Here is a 17,977-nt window from a genome sequence, read left to right on the forward strand (position 1 = left end):
ACACACTGATATACACCTGAACATCAGCAGGAGAGGACTCTTTAAAGTAGAGACACTACACACTGATATACACCTGAACATCAGCAGGAGAGGACTCTTTAAAGTAGAGACACTACATACTGATATACACCTGGACATCAGCAGGAGAGGACTCTTTAAAGTAGAGACACTACATACTGATATACACCTGAACATCAGCAGGAGAGGACTCTTTAAAGTAGAGACACTACATACTGATATACACCTGAACATCAGCAGGAGAGGACTCTTTAAAGTAGAGACACTACATACTGATATACACCTGAACATCAGCAGGAGAGGACTCTTTAAAGTAGAGACACTACATAATGTTATAATCTGCAGTATGAACGTGTTTATGTGAAGCATTTGGTGTTTGAACATGTTCTAATATTAAAGTCGGTCTGCTTTCAAGTCTGTGTAGAAGCTGTATCTGTGTCCTCGTTCTGATAAAGGATCAATGAGTCAGGCGACTAAACAACGCCTCTCTTATTATGGGATGGAGGGCAGATTAACAGGATGCATGCTGGGACAAAACGCCTGGCTGCTCCTCCAGACTAAACATTTGCAAGGGTCCAACTGCAGACTCTCAAAGTTAAAGGAACTTCAAGTATGTTGTGTTTTCATTTATTTATATCTTTGAGCATAGCAGACAGCTGATAAGGACAAAGAGACAGGAGACACGGGAAGAGACGGATAAAACATCTGTACGCCTTCATTCCTTTTCATGTTTATTTTTCATGGCTCTGATTAAGTTTTCTTGATAAGCATGTTTTGGTTTTTCCTGCGTGGGCATGTGCGGGTGGAGGGAGGGAGGGAGGGAGGGTACTGTGATATTACAATGTAAATGAAATGGCATCGATACACCATAATGAAATAAACAGACTTGGGTACGCCTTCATCCAAAGAATCGTCAGCTAAATCCAACAATACAACATAAGACATAAAACAATAACACCATTTTAAAAAGTGCAATAAGAAACAGAATAGAAATGTAACAGTAACGTAATATACAATATCCTGATTTAATATCATGCACAAGTAGTAGGTTTCTTTCAATGAGGAGTAAGAGAATACAAAATGAAGGAACCCTTTTTCAATTTCAAGGTCAAGGAAAAAAGTTTATATAACAAGCTCATAGGTCCCGTGTCCCGGCCATCTCCACTGATCATAGTTCCATCGCTGAGGTCTACTAGAATAGATTTACATTGTTCAATGTTCCTAACTCACATTGGTTTCTCACAGCATCTCTGTGTATTCACTCTCTGTCATACACGGCTTGTTGGAGGTCCTGCCCCCCCCCCCCCCCCCTGTGAGCCCAGTGGCCGTCTGCGAGACAGCGAGACACAGCGGAAACCCAGCCCGAAACCAGCCCGAACACACACACACAACCGCAGCCTGGCAGGGAGTTTGTGTTCGGCTCACAGCCTCGCCACGTCCCGCCGTCTCAGGGAGGAGAAATCGGTGCCGCTGAGAAATGATTGTGTGTGTGTGAGGAAGTCCGCGGAGTGGTCAATTTGGACCAATCCACGGAGGGGTCGTCGTTACGTCACTTGGTTCCCGGAAGAAAAAAATTGAAAAAGAAAATGTCCAACGAGGCGTTCTGGGGCAGCAGACAGGTCTTCTCTGTGTTGGAGCTTTACTCGCTACGGGGTGCACTTTGAGGGGTGGGACTCTGCAGACCGTTCACATGCAGACACAGCTTCAGAACACAAGGGGACGGGTGATAACCGGAAAAGCATGACATGGGACCTTTAACATTATTCCGGCATTTATTAAACATTAAACGGACAAAAATGTAAACAACAATGTTACTAACCCCAGTGAACCCAATGGCTTTCAACTAGCTCAAAGAGGAGAGAGGAATAAACCAAACAAAGAAACATCGAGCTCTGGAAGTAACAGAATAATAAATCCATGTTCTCCCCGGGTAGTCTGTTTGTTGAGTTGATTTGGTGAGTTCATCCTGTTGAAGAAAGGGATGACTCGGTATGTAGTCCTCTGCAGAAAATAAAATAGCTGCATGACCAATGTGCAGGTGATGCAGGAGAAGTGATCCACATCGAGTCCAGAGCCTCTTTCAAGAAGAGATTGAAGGGCCATCTACTAATGACCATGACCTTGGCTGAGTTTGATATGGAAAGTGGATGAGATTGTTGGTGATGTTGTTAATGATGTCAGGACTTATGTCTTGAATGTTGTTGTATTGTTGTTGTATTATTGTTGTATTGTTTTAAGTGTCGGACCCCAGACACAGCCTGAAAACTCGTTTGTGCTCTGTTTAAGATGATTCGGTGCTAAAAACTATAAAACCCGCACTCCAGTTCCAGTTTAACAGATATATTTAATCGGAAATATTGAACTGTAGTTTTTATTTATTTATTCTACGTCATTTTGTATTACTTTATATGTCTACCTCTGGAGTTTACACAACTATATGATGTTAATTCATGTTCTTATGAAATAAATTAAATGAAATAAAGGTTATTTTCCGGTTTAGTTTTGAACGGACGTGGCGTGAGGCTGAGGCGGGTTTTATTCTTTACAAACGCAACTGCGCATGCGCTTTGGGCCCCGTGGATAAACAACCTTCAGTTCAGAGAAACACCAGCGAGACGTTATACTCCAGAAAAGGTAAATATATATATTTAAACATGTGGGAAGACAGAGGAGAGACACAGTTAACTCACAGGAAACACAGCAGAAAGTAGAGTTATGTTATGTAGAAGACAGAGAGCGAAGACTCGGTTAGCTTCACTGCTAAGAGGCTAATGCTGAAGCTAAGCTAATGTTTCTGTTTTTTTAGAAAGACTTCAGTAACCAAGACAACGATCAGCAAAGGTGGTAGAGAGGTGTATAAGTAAAGATAAGAGATGATTACTGCTTTTCATCTACAGTGAAATACTTTAGTAAGCCTAATTTATCTGAGTATTGCACAGTTGAATAATTGTAAAGTTTAAGAAAGTTATTAGGGTCTAATTTCAGGGACGTAATGCTGAATTTCATGTTTAAAATGTGTATTAATTGACTGTTTTCTGTCCGTAGCGATGAACACAGACTCGTCTCTCCTCGGCTCAGAGCTGGAGCTGCAGCAGCAGGAAGAGATTTACCAACAGCTGCTGATGCAGGTAACACATCTGATGCTCTACAGACATTACTGCAGCATCACAGGTTCAGGAGAGATTCATTTCAAGATTCAAGGCTTTTATGGTCATGCGTACATTAGCTACAGTGTAGATATGTCAATGGTAATCTGAGGTCACAGGCTCCTCCAACAATGCAACATGAATATAAGATATAAAACAATAACAACAATGCAAGAGATGCTGCAAGTGACCAATATAATAATAATATATATATATATATAAGCGTCTTTGGGTTCAGAAAAGCGCTAAATAAAATTGATATATTATTATTATTAATATGCAGGTAATGCAGGAGAAGTGAAGTATCTGAACCAGGGGGGTCAAACTCAAACACGCAGTGGGCCAAAATAAAAAGATGGGTGCTAGTGGAGGGCCGGACTGGTTCAATGTTTACTGCAGGACGTATTGAAATGAACTTACTGCACACATTAAACCTGGAACTAACAAAGCTTAAATGATTGCCTATAAAAACAACATTAAATAATAATACATTACATTTATAAAGCGCTTTTCCCGGTGCTCAAAGCGCTTACAAGCAAGTAAAACAAAAATAACAACAAAAGTAGGAAGTGCTAAGCTCGGTGGAATCAGGGGTTAGTGGATTAGGAGTTGAAGGCAAGAGCGAAAAGGTGAGTTTGAGGGATTGTTTGAATGATGTGAGTGTTGGCGTTCATTTCTTATGGCTCTTATCTGCAGCTTTTCCAGAGTCATCTCTTATGATTACATGTTCCCACAGGCCAACAACAGCTCCAACAAAACTATTTCCCTCAAAGAGAAAACCAAACATGTCCTGTTGTCGTGAGAGGAAGTGCAGAAGGAAGCATCCATTGAACTCAGTGTGCTGCTCTGTGATGCTAGCTCAGACACTTGGCATCTCATCAGGGTGCAGGGTCATCAATGTGTGGGCTCAAGGTCATCAATGTGTGGGCTCCGGCTCTGAGCGAGGAGACCCTCAGGATGGAGTGAAGGTGTGAGAGCAATATACCGGAGGGCCAGATCTAACAGGAATTAGAAATTATCCTGCGGGTCGAAATTAAATCCACCAAGGGCCGGATTTGGCCCCCGGGCCTCGAGTTGGACACATGAAAAATAGATAGTATTTTCTCTGATGCTTCACAGCCGTTACTGCAGACACAGGGACATCAGGTGCAGTCGATGAGGGGAAATTGTGTTGATACTGTAGAAATATGTTTCAGTTTAGTTAGGGCTTAAGTCCCAGGCTCCTCCCACAATGCAACATGAATATATAAGATATAAAAATAGTGCAAGAAGCAACAGAATATAAATAAAATAGTGCACGAGATGCTGCAAGTGACCCATGTTCAGGTGAAGGACATAAGCGTGTTCAGAACAAGCATGAAGGTATTACCTCAACGATGCAACATAAATATATACATGTAAGGAAATGGTAAAACAAAGTGCAACAGAGAAATAAAAACCATAAAGTGACTCACTCAAGCGTACAGCAATTGTACTGCGTGTCGCCACTCTCTCATATCTGTGTTTGTATCTCAAATTCCAAGATGTTATAAGATTAAGAAACCCACCATAACAAAGATCAACACCGATAATATTCTGAAGCATAACACTGATATTTACATCGTCAAGCAGGGCCAGTGGAATTGTATTGTCACCATGGTAACCACTGGCTCCACCATGGTAACCACTGGCCCCACCATGGTAACCACTGGCCCCACCATGGTAACCACTGGCCCCACCATGGTAACCACTGGCTCCACCATGGTAACCACTGGCCCCACCATGGTAACCACTGGCCCCACCATGGTAACCACTGGCCCCACCATGGTAACCACTGGCCCCACCATGGTAACCACTGGCCCCACCATGGTAACTACTGGCCCCACCATGGTAACCACTGGCCCCACCATGGTAACCACTGGCCCCACCATGGTAACCACTGGCCACACCATGGTAACCACCGGCCCCAACATGGTAACCACCGGCCCCACGATGGCAACCACCGGCTCCACCATGGTAACTACTGGCCCCACCATGGTAACCTCTGGCCCCGCCATGGTAACCACTGGCCCCGCCATGGTAACCACTGGCCCCGCCATGGTAGCCACTGGCCCCGCCATGGTAGCCACTGGCCCCACCATGGTAACCACTGGCTCCACCATGGTAACCACTGGCCCCACCATGGTAACCACTGGCCCCACCATGGTAACCACTGGCTCCACCATGGTAACCACTGGCCCCACCATGGTAACCACTGGCCCCACCATGGTAACCACTGGCTCCACCATGGTGACCACTGGCCCCACCATGGTAACCACTGGCTCCACCATGGTAACCACTGGCCCCACCATGGTAACCACTGGCCCCACCATGGTAACCACTGGCTCCACCATGGTAACCACTGGCCCCACCATGGTAACCACTGGCCCCACCATGGTAACCACTGGCCCCACCATGGTAACCACTGGCCCCACCATGGTGACCACTGGCCCCACCATGGTGACCACTGGCCCCACCATGGTAACCACTGGCCCCACCATGGTGACCACTGGCCCCACCATGGTAGCCACTGGCCCCACCATGGTGACCACTGGCCCCACCATGGTAACCACTGGCCCCACCATTGTGGCCACTGGCCCCACCATGGTAGCCACTGGCCCCACCATGGTAACCACTGGCCCCACCATGGTAACCACTGGCCCCACCATGGTAACCACTGGCCCCACCATGGTAACCACTGGCCCCACCATGGTGACCACTGGCCCCACCATGGTAACCACTGGCCCCACCATGGTAGCCACTGGCCCCACCATGGTAGCCACTGGCCCGGAGCATTCGTCCAAAAAATCGACTAATAATGAAGAAATTGAACACATAGTAATTTATGCACAAACTACATTACAACTTATACTACAACATTTTAATCATCAGTTCTTCCTCATTTTCCTCAATTGTTCATATTTTGTTGATTAGAATAATGATATTGTGGTCATTTAAAAAAAATGTCTGCTATTATGAGTATTATTATTTGTATAATGCGCTTTCTGATTAGGAGTTGGACATGCAATGGCTATGTAATAGATTAGATTAGAACCTTCATTCTCCTAAACTGCTGGGACACTTCCCTAAAGCCAATACCTTTATTTTTCTACTCTTCACTTACTGTCAGCATAGGTCGGCATTGATGCACAGAGCCGACAGAAGACCTTGTTTCATATTGGCAGTGTTGGGAAGTTCACTTTCTACATGAACTAGTTCAGTTCACAGTTCACATATTTTAAAATGAACTAGTTCAGTTCATAGTTCATAATTCAAAATGTTGAACTAAAGTTCATGGTTTCAAAAATGAACTAATTTATAGTTCATAGTTATTTTTTCAATACGTTGCTGCGAGCTATTATTTGTCTCCTGTACGATGTTAATGGTTCATTTCAATGTTTACAATATCCTCAGAGGGCCGTACAAGTTATTGACCTCTGCTTAAAAAAACTAAAATCACAGCTCATTCATTTCATGCTGTGCAAAGAAAAAAGCAACCTCTTAATCCAGATATCTCACCATGACTCGCGTATGCATGCACGTGCAGGGTGTGGCGTGACCACCAACACAGAAAGATAATTTATGGACACAAGATGTGTGCAAATGTATTTAGTTTCCTATCCATGTGAACATGGTTTAAGTGGGGGGGACCTAACCTCCTCTAGGGGGGTCCGGGGGGCATGCTCCCCTGGGAAGATGTGTTGTACTTTGAGAGCAACATTAGGAGATCTATGGACACATCTCTCAACACCCAAACACAACTGGAAGCAGATTTTCTTTTAATTTATGGATATTTGACAATCACTCCCTTTCAAACTGTATTCTTCTTTATAATAACTATCATATAACATCAGCAGGAGAGGACTCTTTAAAGTAGAGACACTACACACTGATATACACCTGGACATCAGCAGGAGAGGACTCTTTAAAGTAGAGACACTACATACTGATATACACCTGAACATCAGCAGGAGAGGACTCTTTAAAGTAGAGACACTACACACTGATATACACCTGAACATCAGCAGGAGAGGACTCTTTAAAGTAGAGACACTACACACTGATATACACCTGAACATCAGCAGGAGAGGACTCTTTAAAGTAGAGACACTACATACTGATATACACCTGGACATCAGCAGGAGAGGACTCTTTAAAGTAGAGACACTACATACTGATATACACTCTGAACATCAGCAGGAGAGGACTCTTTAAAGTAGAGACACTACATACTGATATACACCTGAACATCAGCAGGAGAGGACTCTTAAAGTAGAGACACTACATACTGATATACACCCTGAACATCAGCAGGAGAGGACTCTTTAAAGTAGAGACACTACATAATGTTATAATCTGCAGTATGAACGTGTTTATGTGAAGCATTTGGTGTTTTGAACATGTTCTAATATTAAAGTCGGTCTGCTTTCAAGTCTGTGTAGAAGCTGTATCTGTGTCCTCGTTCTGATAAAGGATCAATGAGTCAGGCCGACCTAAACAACGCCTCTCTTATTATGGGATGGAGGGCAGATTAACGGATGCATGCTGGACAAAACGCCTGGCTGCTCCTCCAGACTAAACATTTGCAAGGGTCCAACTGCAGACTCTCAAAGTTAAAGGAACTCAAGTATGTTGTGTTTTCATTTATTTATATCTTTGAGCATAGCAGACAGCTGATAAGGACAAAGAGACAGGAGACACGGGAAGAGACGGATAAAACATCTGTACGCCTTCATTCCTTTTCATGTTTATTTTTTCATGGCTCTGATTAAGTTTTCTTGATAAGCATGTTTGGTTTTTCCTGCGTGGGCATGTGCGGGTGGAGGGAGGGAGGGAGGGAGGGTACTGTGATATTACAATGTAAATGAAATGGCATCGATACACCATAATGAAATAAACAGACTTGGGTACGCCTTCATCCAAAGAATCGTCAGCTAAATCCAACAATACAACATAAGACATAAAACAATAACACCATTTTAAAAAGTGCAATAAGAAACAGAATAGACAATGTAACAGTAACGTAATATACAATATCCTGATTAATATCATGCACAAGTAGTAGGTTTCTTTCAATGAGGAGTAAGAGAATACAAAATGAAGGAACCCTTTTTCAATTTCAAGGTCAAGGAAAAAAGTTTATATAACAAGCTCATAGGTCCCGTGTCCCGGCCATCTCCACTGATCATAGTTCCATCGCTGAGGTCTACTAGAATAGATTTACATTGTTCAATGTTCCTAACTCACATTGGTTTCTCACAGGCATCTCTGTGTATTCACTCTCTGTCATACACGGCTTGTTGGAGGTCCTGCCCCCCCCCCCCCCCCCCCCCCCCCCCTGTGAGCCCAGTGGCCGTCTGCGAGACAGCGAGACACAGCGGAAACCCAGCCCGAAACCAGCCCGAACACACACACACAACCGCAGCCTGGCAGGGAGTTTGTGTTCGGCTCACAGCCTCGCCACGTCCCGCCGTCTCAGGGAGGAGAAATCGGTGCCGCTGAGAAATGATTGTGTGTGTGTGAGGAAGTCCGCGGAGTGGTCAATTTGGACCAATCCACGGAGGGGTCGTCGTTACGTCACTTGGTTCCCGGAAGAAAAAAATTGAAAAAGAAAATGTCCAACGAGGCGTTCTGGGCAGCAGACAGGTCTTCTCTGTGTTGGAGCTTTACTCGCTACGGGGTGCACTTTGAGGGGTGGGACTCTGCAGACCGTTCACATGCAGACACAGCTTCAGAACACAAGGGGACGGGTGATAACCGGAAAAGCATGACATGGGACCTTTAACATTATTCCGGCATTTATTAAACATTAAACGGACAAAAATGTAAACAACAATGTTACTAACCCCAGTGAACCCAATGGCTTTCAACTAGCTCAAAGAGGAGAGAGGAATAAACCAAACAAAGAAACATCGAGCTCTGGAAGTAACAGAATAATAAATCCATGTTCTCCCCGGGTAGTCTGTTTGTTGAGTTGATTTGGTGAGTTCATCCTGTTGAAGAAAGGGATGACTCGGTATGTAGTCCTCTGCAGAAAATAAAATAGCTGCATGACCAATGTGCAGGTGATGCAGGAGAAGTGATCCACATCGAGTCCAGAGCCTCTTTCAAGAAGAGATTGAAGGGCCATCTACTAATGACCATGACCTTGGCTGAGTTTGATATGGAAAGTGGATGAGATTGTTGGTGATGTTGTTAATGATGTCAGGACTTATGTCTTGAATGTTGTTGTATTGTTGTTGTATTATTGTTGTATTGTTTTAAGTGTCGGACCCCAGACACAGCCTGAAAACTCGTTTGTGCTCTGTTTAAGATGATTCGGTGCTAAAAACTATAAAACCCGCACTCCAGTTCCAGTTTAACAGATATATTTAATCGGAAATATTGAACTGTAGTTTTTATTTATTTATTCTACGTCATTTTGTATTACTTTATATGTCTACCTCTGGAGTTTACACAACTATATGATGTTAATTCATGTTCTTATGAAATAAATTAAATGAAATAAAGGTTATTTTCCGGTTTAGTTTTGAACGGACGTGGCGTGAGGCTGAGGCGGGTTTTATTCTTTACAAACGCAACTGCGCATGCGCTTTGGGCCCCGTGGATAAACAACCTTCAGTTCAGAGAAACACCAGCGAGACGTTATACTCCAGAAAAGGTAAATATATATATTTAAACATGTGGGAAGACAGAGGAGAGACACAGTTAACTCACAGGAAACACAGCAGAAAGTAGAGTTATGTTATGTAGAAGACAGAGAGCGAAGACTCGGTTAGCTTCACTGCTAAGAGGCTAATGCTGAAGCTAAGCTAATGTTTCTGTTTTTTTAGAAAGACTTCAGTAACCAAGACAACGATCAGCAAAGGTGGTAGAGAGGTGTATAAGTAAAGATAAGAGATGATTACTGCTTTTCATCTACAGTGAAATACTTTAGTAAGCCTAATTTATCTGAGTATTGCACAGTTGAATAATTGTAAAGTTTAAGAAAGTTATTAGGGTCTAATTTCAGGGACGTAATGCTGAATTTCATGTTTAAAATGTGTATTAATTGACTGTTTTCTGTCCGTAGCGATGAACACAGACTCGTCTCTCCTCGGCTCAGAGCTGGAGCTGCAGCAGCAGGAAGAGATTTACCAACAGCTGCTGATGCAGGTAACACATCTGATGCTCTACAGACATTACTGCAGCATCACAGGTTCAGGAGAGATTCATTTCAAGATTCAAGGCTTTTATGGTCATGCGTACATTAGCTACAGTGTAGATATGTCAATGGTAATCTGAGGTCACAGGCTCCTCCAACAATGCAACATGAATATAAGATATAAAACAATAACAACAATGCAAGAGATGCTGCAAGTGACCAATATAATAATAATATATATATATATATATAAGCGTCTTTGGGTTCAGAAAAGCGCTATATAAAATTAATATATTATTATTATTAATATGCAGGTAATGCAGGAGAAGTGAAGTATCTGAACCAGGGGGGTCAAACTCAAACACACAGGGGGCCAAAATAAAAACATGGGTGCTAGTGGAGGGCCGGACTGGTTCAATGTTTATTGCAGAACTTATTGAAATGAACTTATTGCACACATTAAACCTGGAACTAACAAAGCTTAAATGATTGCCTATAAAAACAACATTAAATAATAATACATTACATTTATAAAGCGCTTTTCCCGGTGCTCAAAGCGCTTACAAGCAAGTAAAACAAAAATAACAACAAAAGTAGGAAGTGCTAAGCTCGGTGGAATCAGGGGTTAGTGGATTAGGAGTTGAAGGCAAGAGCGAAAAGGTGAGTTTGAGGGATTGTTTGAATGATGTGAGTGTTGGCGTTCATTTCTTATGGCTCTTATCTGCAGCTTTTCCAGAGTCATCTCTTATGATTACATGTTCCCACAGGCCAACAACAGCTCCAACAAAACTATTTCCCTCAAAGAGAAAACCAAACATGTCCTGTTGTCGTGAGAGGAAGTGCAGAAGGAAGCATCCATTGAACTCAGTGTGCTGCTCTGTGATGCTAGCTCAGACACTTGGCATCTCATCAGGGTGCAGGGTCATCAATGTGTGGGCTCAAGGTCATCAATGTGTGGGCTCCGGCTCTGAGCGAGGAGACCCTCAGGATGGAGTGAAGGTGTGAGAGCAATATACCGGAGGGCCAGATCTAACAGGAATTAGAAATTATCCTGCGGGTCGAAATTAAATCCACCAAGGGCCGGATTTGGCCCCCGGGCCTCGAGTTGGACACATGAAAAATAGATAGTATTTTCTCTGATGCTTCACAGCCGTTACTGCAGACACAGGGACATCAGGTGCAGTCGATGAGGGGAAATTGTGTTGATACTGTAGAAATATGTTTCAGTTTAGTTAGGGCTTAAGTCCCAGGCTCCTCCCACAATGCAACATGAATATATAAGATATAAAAATAGTGCAAGAAGCAACAGAATATAAATAAAATAGTGCACGAGATGCTGCAAGTGACCCATGTTCAGGTGAAGGACATAAGCGTGTTCAGAACAAGCATGAAGGTATTACCTCAACGATGCAACATAAATATATACATGTAAGGAAATGGTAAAACAAAGTGCAACAGAGAAATAAAAACCATAAAGTGACTCACTCAAGCGTACAGCAATTGTACTGCGTGTCGCCACTCTCTCATATCTGTGTTTGTATCTCAAATTCCAAGATGTTATAAGATTAAGAAACCCACCATAACAAAGATCAACACCGATAATATTCTGAAGCATAACACTGATATTTACATCGTCAAGCAGGGCCAGTGGAATTGTATTGTCACCATGGTAACCACTGGCTCCACCATGGTAACCACTGGCCCCACCATGGTAACCACTGGCCCCACCATGGTAACCACTGGCTCCACCATGGTAACCACTGGCCCCACCATGGTAACCACTGGCCCCACCATGGTAACCACTGGCCCCACCATGGTAACCACTGGCCCCACCATGGTAACCACTGGCCCCACCATGGTAACTACTGGCCCCACCATGGTAACCACTGGCCCCACCATGGTAACCACTGGCCCCACCATGGTAACCACTGGCCACACCATGGTAACCACCGACCCCCAACATGGTAACCACCGGCCCCACGATGGCAACCACCGGCTCCACCATGGTAACTACTGGCCCCACCATGGTAACCTCTGGCCCCGCCATGGTAACCACTGGCCCCGCCATGGTAACCACTGGCCCCGCCATGGTAGCCACTGGCCCCGCCATGGTAGCCACTGGCCCCACCATGGTAACCACTGGCTCCACCATGGTAACCACTGGCCCCACCATGGTAACCACTGGCCCCACCATGGTAACCACTGGCTCCACCATGGTAACCACTGGCCCCACCATGGTAACCACTGGCCCCACCATGGTAACCACTGGCTCCACCATGGTAACCACTGGCCCCACCATGGTAACCACTGGCTCCACCATGGTAACCACTGGCCCCACCATGGTAACCACTGGCCCCACCATGGTAACCACTGGCCCCACCATGGTGACCACTGGCCCCACCATGGTGACCACTGGCCCCACCATGGTAACCACTGGCCCCACCATGGTGACCACTGGCCCCACCATGGTAGCCACTGGCCCCACCATGGTGACCACTGGCCCCACCATGGTGACCACTGGCCCCACCATGGTGACCACTGGCCACACCATGGTAGCCACTGGCCCCACCATGGTAACCACTGGCCCCACCATGGTAACCACTGGCCCCACCATGGTGACCACTGGCCCCACCATGGTAACCACTGGCCCCACCATGGTAGCCACTGGCCCCACCATGGTAGCCACTGGCCCGGAGCATTCGTCCAAAAAAATCGACTAATAATGAAGAAAATGAACACATTCGTTTCAATAGTAATTTATGCACAAACTACATTACTACTTATACTACAACATTTGAACAATCAGTTCTTCCTCATTTCCCTCAATTGTTCATATTTGGTTGATTAGAATAATGATATTGTGGTCATTTAAAAAAAATGTCTGCTATTATGAGTATTATTATTTGTATAATGCGCTTTCTGATTAGGAGTTGGACATGCAATGGCTATGTAATAGATTAGATTAGAACCTTCATTCTCCTAAACTGCTGGGACACTTCCCTAAAGCCAATACCTTTATTTTCTACTCTTCACTTACTGTCAGCATAGGTCGGCATTGATGCACAGAGCCGACAGAAGACCTTGTTCATATTGGCAGTGTTGGGAAAGTTCACTTTCTACATGAACTAGTTCAGTTCACAGTTCACATATTTTAAAATGAACTAGTTCAGTTCATAGTTCATAATTCAAAATGTTGAACTAAAGTTCATGGTTTCAAAAATGAACTAATTTATAGTTCATAGTTATTTTTTCAATACGTTGCTGCGAGCTATTATTTGTCTCCTGTACGATGTTAATGGTTCATTTCAATGTTTACAATATCCTCAGAGGGCCGTACAAGTTATTGACCTCTGCTTAAAAAAACTAAAATCACAGCTCATTCATTTCATGCTGTGCAAAGAAAAAGCAACCTCCTAATCCAGATATCTCACCATGACTCGCGTATGCATGCACGTGCAGGGTGTGGCGTGACCACCAACACAGAAAGATAATTTATGGACACAAGATGTGTGCAAATGTATTTAGTTTCCTATCCATGTGAACATGGTTTAAGTGGGGGGGACCTAACCTCCTCTAGGGGGGTCCGGGGGGCATGCTCCCCTGGGAAGATGTGTTGTACTTTGAGAGCAACATTAGGAGATCTATGGACACATCTCTCAACACCCAAACACAACTGGAAGCAGATTTTCTTTTAATTTATGGATATTTGACAAATCACTCCCCTTTCAAACTGTATTCTTCTTTATTAATAACTATCATATAGTATTTTATACCTGTTTACTTTATTCTCTTATTTTTTTTATAATGATCATATAAAGATGTGCCTTTACCTCACTGGTTGTAGACAAAGCTTCTTATATTCGTTAGCATAGCTAGCTAACCAGATGCTAATGATAACAACACAGTTATTGACTGTATGACAGATGAGCAGATCGCCACTGGGCTTTCAACTAAAGACACAGACACGCAGAAACTGCGGCATGTGTATGGACTTATCGGTACTGCAATTTCTGAAGTGCTGGAGTGGCGTTCTGGTGCTCTCCGTCAGAACTGCACCCCTGCTGTCAGTCGAGACATATACCACGTGATGACACGTTAGGCTCGTGTTGTGTTCAAGGACCGTAACCTTGGCCAGGAAAAACAGGCACTCGCTTGTTTAATTTGTTTGCGGTCTAGATTTCTTTCATTTTTTTATTTTTTGCGTGTGTTTATAAATTACCTCGAGGGCCGTACAAAATTGTCTCGCGGGCCGTATACGGCCGGAGGCCGGAGGTTCCCCACCCCTGCCGTAGAGTCTCACTCTGAGCGAGTGCTGCTGCAGCTGCTCTCGGCTTCGTCCATACTAATTCATTCATTCATTCAATACTCGCCGGTTCCGCGGTTCCACATTGTTTGTTGTGAGGAGTCTGATATATTTAGTATATTTATATTTTAGTGCGACAGCCAGGGGTGACAGGCGCGTACGCGTCACAGGCAGCTTGCTGTTGCCAGGTTGGGTGGTTTTCCGCATTATTGTGAAGCCTGTTTACGGTGTGTTTTAACTGGGTTTTCGGCTGAAAGGCATATGAAATCTGGCACACTTTTGAACGCCGTTATAATACAGTGCTGAGAATGAACGCACTTTTGAACGCCGTTATACAGCGCTGAGAATGAACGCGTTCTCAATTACGTTCATCTAGCGGAAATACAGTACGTTCAGTTCACGTTCGCCCAAAATATGAACGCGTTCATGAACGATCGTTCATTGAACGCGTTCAGGTACATCACTGCATATTGGCATCATATTGAGAGGTGCAGTGACGCGTCCTGAAACCAGGAAGTAGCTGCTGGTTCCCTCCACAGAAAGCCATGGGCTTTCTCCACAGGGTCTGTGGCAAACAAGCTGTTTTCACCTGAAACAAGTCCAAAGATCTGCCAATAGAACTAGTGAACATTAGCTTGGTGAGAGAACTTGAAATAAGAAGGGATGTTTAGATAAATCACATCTTGTCGTCAGCTGGAGAACTCATGTTGAACTGTTGACCAGAATCAGGAAATGTAAGCTGTAAATAAAGTGTTCTGTTTTCTGATGCTAGTTGGTGATTTCCCAATAAATATGTAAAGAAATATGTGTTTCCTCTGAGATACAACTCAAAATAAGATGTTTTGACTTGAAGGTGGGGTAGGTACTTTTGGAGAAACCAGCTCGAGTGGCTAGAATTTGAAAATACACAACCGGAAGAAATCTGCCACTTCCTCACAGAGCCCCTCCCCCAACACACACGAACACACACACGACCAATGAGGGCACGGGATCAGTTTGTGCCCCGATGGAAGGCTGACAGGCAGGTAGGCCGTCCAGTTACTTTAGCCGGCTCAGATGATTGGTCGTACTTTTTACAGTATCCACGGCTTCCACTGATGACATTTTGTTATGGATTTTTTGTCAAAGGACTTCAGATATTCATTGCTATCGGATGTTAAGAGCATTCCATGGAATATAACAAGTGTATCTCGAGCCGGTTTCTCAAACTTACCTACCCCACCTTTAACCAGATGAAGCATTGTCTAAAAAGAAGACCCGATATCTCACTACAGTGTTACTCCTGAAGTTAGTGTGTCTTATATCAGGTGTAGAAACATAGTCTGACTAGATATTAGACACATGTACTGGGCAAGATTTAGAGTTTTTGTAGTGTTACTTAACTTTTCTCTCCTCTAATGAAGTGTCTGAATCTCAAACCATTAATTTAAACACATTCTGATCTCTCTCTGTTCAGACGGTGGGAAAAATGCCGACTGAAAATCCAGAATCCAAAGTGATCCGACCGCAGCCCGGTGAGTAACGTATTTGGCGTATTTCTGTGTTGGACCCTGAAGGCAGCATCTCCCTGAACCAATGGGATTCCTCCATGTGATTTTTGAATATTGCAGAAAACAATCTCAACGTTTATGATACTTACACATTTAGTTCAGCAGGATAATATATTAACACCACTTTATGATTTCTGAAGTAAAGAGCTAATGTTGGGCTATAAAGGAACTACATGGTCACATGACTTCACGTCACCACCGCTAAGCTAAAGGTGGCTAATGTTGGGCTATAAAGGAACTACAGCACGGTCACATGACTTCACGTCACCACCGCTAAGCTAAAGGTGGCTAATGTTGGGCTATAAAGGAACTACACGGTCACATGACTTCACGTCACCACCGCTAAGCTAAAGGAAGCTAATGTTGGGCTATAAAGGAACTACACGGTCACATGACTTCACGTCACCACCGCTAAGCTAAAGGAAGCTAATGTTGGGCTATAAAGGAACTACACGGTCACATGACTTCACGTCACCACCGCTAAGCTAAAGGTGGCTAATGTTGGGCTATAAAGGAACTACAGCACGGTCACATGACTTCACGTCACCACCGCTAAGCTAAAGGTGGCTAATGTTGGGCTATAAAGGAACTACAGCACGGTCACATGACTTCACATCACCACCGCTAAGCTAAAGGCGGCTAATGTTGGGCGTGATGATGTTTAGTCGTCTCAATTAGCAACCTCCGTTTTTAAATCCACCAGCTATGGACTGATGTATTTTATGTCGTAGAACAAACATGTCTTCAGCTTGTGTTCACCACAGACCTGATTTCAGGCTAACAACCAAAAACACATTCAGAAAACCATTGACTTTCACACCAGGGGACAGGAAGTGATAAAATGCTTAATCCTGCACCACTCTTTGCAATATATATCACATTTGAAAGACAGTGCTAACGTTGTTTCATGGATAACTTCATTGTGTACTTGACTCTTTTTCTTTGTCGTATCCCCCCTCTCAGGTCTGTGTGTGAAGACCGTCACAGAGCCAGATAAACAGAAGATCTTTGTGAACGTCTGCCAGTCTCCGGACGTCCCTCTTCCTCCGGAGATCTCCAGAGACGAGCTGGGGGATCTGCTTCAGTCTGAAGACCCCAGTGGGTTCCGAGTCCCCATGAGCCTCGGAGAGCCGCACACCGAGACCGACAACAGTACGTGATCGCCTCATTACTCCAACAATGCAACAGATATAATAAAATACAAATATACAACAAATTAAATAGTGCAAGAAGTCTACATACAGTGGAGGAAATAAGTATTTGATCGCCTACAGATTTTGTAGGTTTGCCCACTTACAAATAAAGGAACCGTCTATAACTGTAATGGTAGGTTTATTGTGAGAGTAAGAATATCAAAAAGAAAATCCAGAAATAAAAATGTATTCTGGATTAAAGACCCTAACCCAAATAGCTTCTGTCATGTTCCAAAGGGGCAAGAAGAAGCTTTTCTGGTCCCACCCCCCATATATAAGGATAATACAAAATAAATATTTTTAAGAAACAATTTAGCTTTAAAAAAGGAAAGTATTTACACCACATTTACATTTCAAATAACCTTAAAAGCTAAAGGTCGAGCTGGTGAGTAGAAGCTGAGAGCAGGGTAAACGCAAATAGTACGTCAAAATCTTACTTAATTATTTGAGTAAATGTACTTTTTATCCCAGTACTGCTGGTTTGTCCTTCATTGCACTGTGGTGCAATCTGAGCTGCTGCCCTGTGAACAAATCTGCATGCAGGAAGCTTTTTAATCTCTCTCTCACACACACACGCACACATACACACACACACACACACACAC

The 17,977-nt window shown here is 43.8% G+C and overlaps 1 protein-coding gene across 1 annotated transcript; it reads left to right on the forward strand.

Annotated features, from left to right (window-relative positions):
* Window positions 1-9,733: 9,733 nt before the first annotated feature.
* On the forward strand, window positions 9,734-17,776 carry LOC117440608 (PIH1 domain-containing protein 1-like). The gene is made up of 4 exons (XM_034076843.2): window positions 9,734-9,843; window positions 10,255-10,337; window positions 16,086-16,143; window positions 17,143-17,776. The coding sequence occupies exons 2-4, from the start codon at window positions 10,257-10,259 to the stop codon at window positions 17,337-17,339; spliced, it is 336 nt and encodes a 111-aa protein (XP_033932734.1). The 5' UTR covers window positions 9,734-9,843; window positions 10,255-10,256; the 3' UTR covers window positions 17,340-17,776.
* The last annotated feature ends 201 nt before the right edge of the window (window positions 17,777-17,977 follow it).

This window comes from Pseudochaenichthys georgianus, unplaced genomic scaffold (assembly GCF_902827115.2).
Source record: "Pseudochaenichthys georgianus unplaced genomic scaffold, fPseGeo1.2 scaffold_1068_arrow_ctg1, whole genome shotgun sequence".
In the NCBI taxonomy this organism is placed as follows: Eukaryota; Metazoa; Chordata; class Actinopteri; order Perciformes; family Channichthyidae; genus Pseudochaenichthys; species Pseudochaenichthys georgianus.